This window comes from Haplochromis burtoni, unplaced genomic scaffold (assembly GCF_018398535.1).
Source record: "Haplochromis burtoni strain Fernald_Lab_line unplaced genomic scaffold, NCSU_Asbu1 Contig_351, whole genome shotgun sequence".
Taxonomy (NCBI): Eukaryota; Metazoa; Chordata; class Actinopteri; order Cichliformes; family Cichlidae; genus Haplochromis; species Haplochromis burtoni.
In genome coordinates this window covers 135,014-146,660 of record NW_024582712.1, presented here as the reverse complement: position 1 = coordinate 146,660, position 11,647 = coordinate 135,014, and the positions used below count along the sequence as shown (strand labels likewise).

The following is an 11,647-nucleotide window of genomic DNA, read 5'->3' as shown; positions in this document are numbered from 1 at the left end:
TTTCCTTTCTAGACGGGGACTAAGGTTTATATAACATATAATACACACACACACACACACACACACACACACACACACACACACACACACACACACTTCAGTGTTAGGACACTGCCGCTCACAGCTGACAGTATGAAAATGATGCCGTGTCTTTGTGAGAAATTATTTGCTTGCACTAGTAATTGACTCTCTTCAAAAAATTAGGAAGCAAGTGGATGTTAAAACTGGTTTGATAATCACTTCTGCTATTTAAACAGACAAGCATACCAAGTAAATAAGTAATTATATTAATACCATGCAGTGACATGCAGGGGGAAAAAAGCTTGCGTCTTGCTGCAGTCTGGCAGAAATGTCTTAAGCTAAAAGCAGCACTGTTCTGTAGCACTCCCGTACACCTGCGAGTGTTTCTACAGCTCCAACAGAGCCAGACGTCCGCTCTCTACATCAGTTTGTCCCGTCACTTTCAAAAGCTGCATTCTTCATGTTAAACCTTTTTTTTTTTTCTTTCTTTTTTTTGTGTATGTCAATCATTTAAGCTTAATACATTTGTACTGGACACTTCAGTATTCAAAAGCAGTTTCTGCAAAATAAGGTGTGTCAAGATGACATCCAAACCCTCTAAACCGAACAAGCTCAAGCTTGTCATACTAAGCTTACAATGAGGTTGCTAACCTCATTGATCACATTATTATAAATGTCAGGCCAATGAGGTAATGTCAATAAAAAAATTTATAAAGCTTTTGGCAATACCAGATTTTCAGATGGACTAATTTAAGTTTTACCTCTAGGAAATTTTAAAATCCATGAGACTACAGTCTAAATGTGCAGAGGAAGCAGGGCTCTTATCAGCTTTATTTGCAAGATTTGCGACACCTTGGCAGCAACTACAGCTTTCTAACGATGCACCAATGCAACTTTTCCCAGCTCTGATACGACACAGATCTGTTGGCTTCATGCATTTTTCAATGTCAAGTACTCATCTGATACTAATGTTAAATGAATGATCTGTTTTCACAGTCACTCTGAGGATCAGACTGGAAGTTAATTTTATACATAAGACAATGTCAGGCTTTGCTTCACTGTTTTGTTTAAATAAAATGTAATAAATCCAAGAATGTAAATTTAGTTGATTGGCATTTCTTAGTAAAATTAAAAAATCCCAGTGAGACCAAAGCAAATACAGGCGAAGGGGGGGTCACTGTTTTCATTGTTTGCACCAATCACTTTTCAGCTCACTGTGCGACTCTTCACAACTACTGTTTATTCTAGTTTCTCCTTTGCCTGCTCTCAATGAGACTGTTCTTACTATCATGCAAACTTGTCAAGTGAGGAGTGGAACTGATAGCTGTGAAGTCATATTCCTAGGAGTCGATTTTGTGATGTTATAAGTACAAGGAAAGCCTCCCAACCAGTTTTTGACTGTAATAAGAGCAAGAAAGAGAAGTCAACAGGGTGTTATCTGAACTTTTCAGCATGACTCACCTGAAAAGCTGTGGTTGGCTGTTGGTGTAGCTAACTGCTGACACTTTGCTCCATGCTATCTCAGATCTCCTGCTGCTGATGCATGTTGTAGTAAATGCAGAATAACATAGACCTGAGGCCTGCACTATGAAGCCAGATTAATGACTTAGTGAGCAGGTCCAGGCTAAAGGTTTCTGTGTCATAAAAGTGGATTTCTTTTTATCTGACTAAGTCACTGTGGTAACTTAGACTGAACAGATAACCTGCTTCTGATCAGATTATGTTTCATGTTTTCACTGATTCTTTTATTTACAGCATGTATTAAATGTTATCTAGCTTATCTACTGGGGGAATATGTTTTATATGTCCAAGTCGTTAAGCCGTACCACCGCTTAAACCACTGATTGAAGCACCTGAAATGTATACTGATTTATTTTGTTATGCAGAAATTGTATAAACCTTGTTGTACTTGATTCTAATCTACTGCTTAGTCTCCTTTACACTGCTGGACGCTACAAGAACAGACAGCAGGAATACCTGTTCAATCCATAAAATAGTTTTCACTTTGATATGTTGACAAAGTGCAGCAATTTTAATTTAGTTTTAATGTTAAAATGGATCCAGTTTACAGTTTCAGAGCAGCTAAACAGCAGCACAGAGAGCGTGCTCAGAGATAAAATAACTTGAATTCAAATGTTTTGGACTACTCTGTGCACGAAACCACCAGATTAATGATTTTCTGCAACATTATATAATTTTTTTTTTTGTTTTATTTGCAGTGATGCATTTTGCTGTAATGTTTTTTATCTTCTTAATCACAATTTTATCATCATCATCATCATCATCATCATCATCATCATCATCATCATCAGTTGATAATGCTTCTGATTGGAGTAGACAGCACCTATTATGATTCTTTCATGCAGAAGAAGAGTCACATGACTTGCAAAATGCCCAGTTTGGTTTGAGCACGCACAGAGCCTGATGCATATACCCCTGCCTGATAGAGGAAGCTGATAAACCCTGTTCTTAACTGTGATAATGGTTATCTCCAACTGAGGTTTTGGGTTTTGTTAGGACAGCTAGCATAAAGAAAGCCTCGCTGTGTTGAATTTTGTTTGTAGTCTACCCCTCAAGTGAGGATCAGAACAATAAGCTGTCCAAACCCAGCAGTCAAAAAGTCAACTTCAGAAGTTGTTTGTTTTGAAGATAAAATGTGTTGTTTCTTATTGATTTTTACTGTGCTGAATCCAGATTGATCAGATTTGTTACTATTTTCAAGATATTTAATCTTTTTAGCTGTTTATAGGTACATGGCTGTGATAGTTAACTTTTAATCAGAAATTGTAAGCTCTTCATGGACGCTTCATATGATAATGTTTCCCCTTTCTTTAATTTTCGAATAACTATGAAAAACTGCTCTGTGCAGAGAAGACTTGATATGCCACATAGAATAACATAGAGGTTTATTCCACTTCAATTCACAAGAACGCTGCACAGAATTTATTTAGAGCTTAGGCCAGAACAAGATGTTGAGTCTAGGTGTGATAGATCTATAGATGGAGGAAATGCACTGGTGTAAGTTCTGAGCTACAGTACTTTCAACAGCAAATAATGATAGCAGTGATATCAGACTGCTGCACAACTATTTCCACTGATCTCTTGCACTTTGATCATGTTTGACTCTTGTTTGCTTTTCAGGGTGATGGTGACAACGTCTTACTTTGGCCACACGGAGCAGGTCTCCCAGGAGATGTACCAGTATGTGGACTGTGGGGGGAACACCACCTCGTTGCACGGGCATGTGCAGGTCTACCAATAAGGGAAGCAAAAGAGCTTAGGCATCAGATACTGCTGTTGACCTCCATACAAAACATCTTTGCTTTTAATTTAGTCGTAGTGGCTCATCGGTTTTTAAGTCCTGAATAGTTTATTCTGTTTAGAGGACAAACATGATGTTTAGAATAGACGTTTTGCAATAAAACCACCAAACGATGGTTTATCCCTCGTGAACCAGACCTGTAAATCCTCCTCATGGCCCAGAGACGAGAGGTTTGTAGTTTTTCCAGGCTGGTAAAAACAGAGCACATTATTCAATATTCAGTATCACTCCTCCTCTGTATTTGAAATACTGGAAGCAATAGCTTTACTTACGATGCACTTTAGCTGGGCCTTTTGAAGAGAAGGTAATGTGAATATTGCTTAAATAGAAGGGGAAAGCTGCTCACAGCCCCTCTCATTCTACACCACTTTATGAAATCGTTTCTAAAACGTGTGAGAGAGAATTGACTTTTGAAAGTAAAGCTACTGAGGTGTTCCTAATCATTCCTTTCTGCTCTTATTTGACTCCTTTCTACAAACAGCCTCTCTCTTTTTGTTTCACAAATTTTGTTAGTGTGTAGAGCAGTACAGCAGACTCATGTCATCATTGATTTATTCTAAACTTTTAGTTTTTGTGCGGTGTGTGTGTGTGTAACTCTGTTAATCATCAGGTTAAAAGCGACGCGTGACTACTCTGAAGACCTTAATGAGCATATTTTACTGAAAAATAAAATACATTTTTCACTTGATAAGAAAATAACTTATAATAATATTTTTATGTCATAGGCTTATTCATACAAATGTCACCTTTTTTTAAAATTTAAATTAATCCTATTTTTGTGGGCCATGGTGTAATTTGCTGTTTTGATCACATAAATATAATTTCTTAAATCAACATGCAAAGTTTCACAGTTTAAATCGCTGCAAAATCTCCACATTTCTACACGTCATTTTGAAGAAAGTAAACCGAAATCAAGCTGTTCGTAATATTCCATAAATGTGAAAGTTTCCCAGCTATTTTCTAACATCTAAACAGTGGTTTTGTGTTTTTCATGCATGCCGGTGACAATAAAATCTATTCATTTTGAGCGTTTCTTGTGTTTTCTTGGTGTGCTTCTAATATACTGTGTACACACAGAGTGGTGCCAAATGTCTCACTCAGCTGAAGTATGAAGGTCCCCAAATTCTTACCTTTTCATTACTCCATTGTTATTACTGCACATTAATACTTGAAACTGGACGTTTAAAAGACAAGAAAAAGTAGGTCTTCATGTTTTCAAACATCTGCATCAAGTCCATTTCAGTGGACTTGATGCAGATGTTTGAGCAATGAATAGGAGATAAAATTTGCAGGTTTCTTACAAATGTGCGAAAACAAATTTCATCTGATCATAAATTAGTTGTCCATAAATGATTTTGTCTAGAAAATGTACCCGACATAAACATCTTCCTTTTATTGAGGATAACAGGGTTTTATTGTATTACACCAAAAGAACTACACCTGCAGTATCCTCACAACCCACCAGGGGGCTGCAGCTATTGTAGGGTGACCAGATACTGTACTTTTATCTGGAACTTGTTCTTTCTTCTCACAAAATGAAATAGTGTCCCATATTCTGATCTAGTTCACGAGCACATGTCTGCAAATAACGTTTTCTCTTTGTCATTGTCTGTGCATTCCTACTGAAACTCAGAGATGAAATTTGGAAATAAGATTGCAAATTTGCAGTAATATTGCAGAAGACCAGTGACAAACTTTAGCATAACTGTCCTTCATATTCCTCATGCCAAATTTGTTTATCTGCCTCTTAGCATTAGTACGGTGTCCCACACACACTCATTAATGTTGTTGGGATCCTGTCACGAACCTATTCACTCCAACTATCCACAGAGCTGAAGCACACACATAAAGCAACATCTATTAACTTCCATTTATGCTCATAATAAATTAGAATTGAGGATGTGGTTGTAAAGCTGTGTGTGTTTAAGCTATTTATTAATGATAATAGTAATATTTATTACTATTTTCAAAGAACCTAATTTTGTTCTCTGCTTTCAAAACTTCTTTCTGGTGTTATCCATCTGTTTGTTTCCTAAAGCGAGAGGCACAGGCCCCTTGTGTATCATGGTATGTTCACATCTGTTGCAGTCATTAAACCACCAGCTCACTTCCACTCCGGGATCCAGGTCACAGGTCTAGACCAGAGCTGCACTGGAACACATACAACAGAGAAAAAACCCTCTTGCCCCCATCGCTAATGTATTTTGCTTACTGATTGTACTTTAGTTGTTGCCAGTAGAGTGTTAGTGGGGCAGCACTGTACTTTTATTTTTGCTTCTGGGGGTACTTTATTACTAAATGAGTGATTTCCCCTTTGGATTTTTAACACGATGGCATTCATCTTTGTTGTTATTCTTTATCTTTTTTGGTGGTTACGCAGGCTAACTGCTGATTAGCAGGTTGAATATAGTGCATTATCAAATAAACCACATGAAGATATCACTCTGCAAATAAGCGACAACCTATTATTTTCTCCCTACAGGACTATGTTGATTTAAAGTGACTCAACACATTATCACCAGTTTCAATGAAAATCTTATTACCAAAGAAATCCACCCAGATATGAGTGAAACTCACACTTCTAAACTGGCCACAGAGGAAACCCATTTAAATCAAGTTAAAAGGTCAGACTCACTGTCCCGACACTGCTTAGTATAATGCTGATTCTTGATTTTTAGATGTTTGGAATATTTGTGTGTTGTGCCAACTAAATCTACATAACTGCATTTGTTGTGAGCTACTTCAGTTCAGATTGTTTGGGAAGAACTATGCTAAGGTCTTCATAAAGTCCAGTTGTCTCTCTTCCAGCTGGACTCTGTCATGCACGACAAGTCTGATGTGGTGAGTCCAAGGAAAGACTGACTGCTTGTCCAGAGAAGCTTTCCGTGAATAAGCAGCAGAGCGACTCCATACCGTTTATGGAAATTTAAATCTTGTACTTGGAGTAGTCCAAGTATTATGCAAACTCTGTTTATTCTGAGCTCACAGAACTCAGAATAAAGAAACACTGTTCACTTTTACTGAAAAATGCAAAACGCAGAGAATCAAACAGAAAGCTACTTTGCCTGTTTGGTCTCTGAACAGCTTTAAGGGAGCAGAGAGAAGAACCACATCCGCTACTGATTGGTTGTGTTATTGTCATTACAACAGAACTTCCCCCTCACCCCGTCTTTCATACAGACCCAGGGTTTCTTTTCACCAAACAAGAGGAAATGGTTTTTCCATATGTGCTCTACATAGACTAACATCCCAAACTCTGTCTTTCTGACAAATATAATCATAGACATTTAAAGTGATTCTACAGTCTTTTAGATATAGTTTGTCAACATCGCTGTGAAATATGTACTCAGTATAAAATACTGCACTTTTCTTTTGTTGCATATTTCACAGCAGTTTCTTTAAACCAAAATAAAACCTTAGATGTGTAGCCATGAAAAATAATACTTTGCACAAATTATGAATTATGTGCCTTAGAAATCAGTCCTTGCTGTTATAACAGAAGTGAGTAAGATGTTGTTTAAATACCACTAGTTATAGATGCTATGTAACTTTAATAAAGTTAAAGATTTGGGTAAAGTGAGCTTCCTGAATGTGTGTAGATATATTAGGTCAACTGATAACCTTCAAAATCAGTTGTGCATCTTTTGTGTCTCATTTTGTGGAGCAAATGTTGTACTAGAAGATACCAAGTATAGTGAGCATAGTTACTCAACAAATGTGCATATGTACCAGAAACTTGTCCATTTATTTCATCCAGCCACCTTATGGTAGACTGTCCCAAACATGTAGCACAGGATCAGTGAGGATTAAACAGCAAGTAGCAGTGTTTCATACAGTTCATACAGGTGAGCTCTTACATTTGTTGAAACATTTTTATTTTATGGTTAGCAAAAAAACAAAACAAACTACACTACAGATTTTTATTTATTTATTAGACATTCTGGAGCAGTTATATTACTCTCTTTGTGGGTGTTACATATAAACTACATATGAAACACAACCGCTTTAATCTAAGCAACAATAAAAATACTTTTTATGTTACCACATGTAGCATTCCTTAGATAAATTATTGCACAATGAACAGACTGCAAATACAATCAGATTACTCTTAAATCCTTCTTTGGAGTATTTTGCTATAGAGCAGCATGGTGAAGCTGTGCTATCCACATGTTTTAGGCCCTAATTTAATTAGTATCTTGAGCATCTCTGTCATAACTCCAGACAAACTATTGGGAAACCTCATCATTATGAATCTGTTGTGGCAGAGTCAAACTTTTACTTCATGTAACCCCACTGCGTAATCTGCGCGGTGGTCTAACCTATATGTTTCATGCAAATATGGACTGCATAGATTTGATCCAAAGTCTTGAAAAACAGCCCCAGCCCCCACCCCAGGGCGATCTCCCTGCTCCGCCTCACCACCACCATCCTGGCCGAGAAGTTTTCCCTGTTTCTTCAGGAGACTTTCTCCTCCTCCATCCGTCCACCGCTTCGCTTCTTTTCACTCTTCATTTGAGCAACAAAGCACATCCGGCCATGTTCTTTGCGCCTCTCCTGTTTGCCTCTTTGATGTCGCTCGCCGGTGTGTGCTCCGGAGGCTCGGACGCGCCCCGGGGTGTCGCGGTCGGCTTCGTCTTTGACCTGAAAGCGAAGTGCGAGCCGCCGTGCGAACACGCCGGAGTCTGCATCCGCAACAACACATGCTTCTGCTCCCGGGGCTACGAAGGAGAGACCTGCCAGTATGGTGACGTGACAAACCTTTTATCTGCGCGTAATTTCAAATTCTGATGATGGCACAGGGAAGACCTCGTGCCAAGCTCAGCTATGAATAAATGGTTTAATGCGCCACTTTATTTATTGACCCAGTTTATGACTAACTTATTTTGTTGCAAATTAATTTAAAGTGACGAAGACTTCTGAGAAAGAAGGTCAAAACTTTGAAGCCTATTAAAAAAACTGTGGTGGATAATTTTGCAGCCAACTGTGATCCCAAATGTAAAAATGGAGGAGTGTGTCTTCGCCCTGGAAAATGCAGATGTCCTCCTGGATTTGGAGGAAGATATTGTCACAAAGGTAAACGAGTTCATGGGAGCGGGACAGTTCTAATACAATAAGTGTATTAACACGTGTGTGCGTGTCATGATGACAGTTATTCTTTGCTTTTGGTGTATTTTCCTGCTCTATTCATTTGTATTCAGTTTACTATTATTCAGAATACTACACACAGTTTTCAGCTGTTGCTCCAGAGCGTTGGGTTGCTCACGTACTGCCTCATTTGTTTGTCGAAGTTCTTAAAACATTTTATGGATTAGATTTTTTTAAATGTGTTTTATTAAGTTTATGAATGCATAAGTCAATGCATTCCAACAGAATGGTGTGTAGTGAAGAATTTCCTGGGTGCTTTGGGGAGTTTATACCCAAATTAACTTAAATCTTTTGTGGTATGGTAAAACTATCTCATGAACAGTGTGTGTGCGTGTGTGTGTTTTGCAGTGACGTGCGATGGGGGATGTTGGAATGGAGGAGAATGCACCGCTGTCAACGGCGTGGCCAAGTGTATCTGCCCTTCAAGCTGGGCCGGATCAAAATGCCAGGAGGGTTCGTGGCTGTATCTAATTACCCAATTAACACAGGAGGTCAAAGGTGCCAAATGGAGCTGTTCATCAGCTGCAGACATTAGTGGATGTTTAAGGCTTTTTATGGCTCCAAGTAGCTGTCACCAAGGGAAGCAACAGTCAGTCTGACTTAGTGGATGAGGCAGACATGCAGGTGTAACAGCTGGAGAGCTGTGGTGAAGTTTGTAATATTGGCAGAAAACTGCAGTTCAGTTTGAACTGGAAAAAAACCCAGCAAAGATTGAAAAGCCAATTTTTTATATGTCTACCAAGATTTTTCTTCAAATGAAACTCAGACTTGACTTTTTAGTGATGAAAATCTGTTGTTAGACTGCTTCCACTAATGCATTCCCCATGTGAAATTAAGGATCTGTTGGACTAGCAATCCGTCTTCTGTGGTCTAGATGAAATATTCAGCCTTGCTGCTCTTCTAGGATTAAAGCTGTTTCATTCATTAGCTGACTCGATGACTTCCTACGCTCATTTTCCATATTTGCTAGCATACACATTATACACATTGGGTCATTGGCACCGGGAGGGCTTAAATCTAATATGAACTCCTTCTCTTATATGCATGGCACTAATTTTACAAGTACACCATCAACATAAAACCACAATTAACTTAGCAACCAACACAACAGACCAATCACTTGCTAAACCTAATGTCATAGGATAGTTACATATGTAGTTAAGCAGGAATCATAAAGGCCAGGATGATGCTTGAGCAAGTGAACCATATGCTGAAGTGCTGCAGGGACCTGCAAAGCTCGGTGGGGTTTGTAGATAATAATAGTGAAGGCCTGATCTCTGCCTGTCCACTCTTTACTGTCACTGTCCAATAAAGGCTGAAAATGCCTGAAAAACGTCACGTGCATGTACCAATGGTACATTACAGCCGCTACTGCCACTGTATGGTCTGACCAATGTCAAATTTTCACATTTGACTTTTGCCTGAATTAAATAAAAATATGTTCACATGTGTTCACAAAGCACAAACTTTTATTGTAAGTTTTTCTTTTTCATATTTCTGTTCCACGCTGAGCAAACCCCTCTATGGTTTGTTTCCCATGCAGCAATTTGTCCCCAGGGCTGCAGGAATGGAGGGCTGTGTGTGGCTCCAGGAATCTGCAGCTGCACGGAGGGATGGTTGGGTGGTGCCTGCCATATGGGTGAGTACACTGTTCCCAAAGACCGATAACGTTTTGCTGTGCACATTTGATGAGACTGGGTTAAATAATCGAGGAGTCTCAGATGTACGGAGTCGTGTTATGACCCCAATTCTGATGCTGGCCCTTCACTGGGAGCATTTATTCCTTATGATAAAGTCTTTTTCATTTCATCCAGTTCCGGTACTTTCTGCTCTCTTGACTACATTGCACCATTCTCACACCAGTGCATTTTACATACCCGATTTTTCTCTTTGCACCTTGGATTTGCTTTTCAGCTTAGTGTATTTCCAGATGTCACAACACTTCACACCTTTGAGACCAGCTGCTGGAGTTTATGATGCTAGAATTTACAAGCTCTTCACTCATTTCCCATTCCCCTGGTTTTACAAATAGTACCTGTGCTTTTGTTTTCTTTTGTCCGTAGCTGTATGCAGTCAGCCCTGCTTGCACGGAGGGAAGTGCGTTTCTCCCAACAAATGTCGCTGTCGACCTCCTTTCTCTGGACCTCGCTGCGAGGAGAGGAAAAAGTCCCACTAGTGCACCCAAGGATCAAACAATGTTGTGGGGGTGATTATGTTTTTATACTGGGACGTAGTTAGTTTTACAGCAACTGTGTGGAAAAGAGGGATGTAGCCACTATGATGTCACCCTTAAAGTTAGTGAAGACCCATCTTGGGAGTTTTAGAAACAGGCTGGAAACACCATAAAACATACCCTCTTTCTCACCTATTTTACTGTAAATGTGAATATAACTTGCAAATTTAACATCATGCTGTAGGCAATAAATCTTTTTATAGACTTATACACAGTCAGACCGTGGGATTTGTGGTCTCAGTGATCTCTTTTAAAAAGCAGCTAAGAAGTCATCTTTTCAAACTTCCCTTTGGGTATCATTTATGTCTTTATTTCTAGTGTTTTGTTGTGAAGCACTTTGTAATGTTTATCTTGAAAGTGCTATATATAAAAACAATTTTACTTTAACTTACTTTTTTGCAACCAGTTGGCCCCTGCTGTTCATTAGAAATAAGGCTGGTTTAAGGTACATCAGCAGTGGTTTCACATTTCAGACAAAACGTTCATTCCTCTTTTTATATAAAGTGTACCGTTTTAGTTTGTTTTTATTTTATTTTTAAATATTGAATGTGTTTTATGTTGTATAAACACACAATATACTGTAATTTGTCATTAAATGAAGAAAAAATAGACATTGTTTTTATTATAGTACCACCCTGTAATGTGGAACAAAATATAGGGCTTAATATATAGTACAGAGAGCGTAGAAAACAAGCCCTATATACAACCTCAACACCAGCGTTGCTTTCATCCATATTTGCCAATAAATGTATAACAAACTCAAACAGGCCTGATCGGGCAATATATTAATGACAGCAAATAAAGAAAACAAAACAAATGCAACTTTTGTTAATCTGCAACATATTCATATCAAAGCCTTCATTATGCTTACTCAAGAAGCAGGCTCAAGCTGTTTTTTTTTCCTCATAAGATAGAAAGAAACAGTG

At 38.5% G+C, this 11,647-nt stretch overlaps 2 protein-coding genes across 2 annotated transcripts in view; both read left to right on the top strand.

The window, feature by feature from the left end:
* Positions 1 to 4,370, top strand: part of LOC102309893 (transmembrane protein 106B) — a 10,747-nt gene extending 6,377 nt beyond the window's left edge. The window contains exon 8 of the mRNA XM_005942856.3: positions 3,163 to 4,370. Coding sequence (XP_005942918.1) covers positions 3,163 to 3,283 — 121 coding nt within the window. The 3' untranslated portion in view covers positions 3,284 to 4,370. The remainder of the gene's footprint in view (positions 1 to 3,162) is intronic.
* A 3,296-nt stretch (positions 4,371 to 7,666) lies between these two features.
* vwde (von Willebrand factor D and EGF domains) lies at positions 7,667 to 10,863 on the top strand. Its single transcript, XM_005942859.3, has 5 exons — positions 7,667 to 8,087; positions 8,321 to 8,416; positions 8,837 to 8,941; positions 10,032 to 10,127; positions 10,552 to 10,863. The coding sequence occupies exons 1-5, from the start codon at positions 7,667 to 7,669 to the stop codon at positions 10,662 to 10,664; spliced, it is 831 nt and encodes a 276-aa protein (XP_005942921.1). The 3' UTR covers positions 10,665 to 10,863.
* The last annotated feature ends 784 nt before the right edge of the window (positions 10,864 to 11,647 follow it).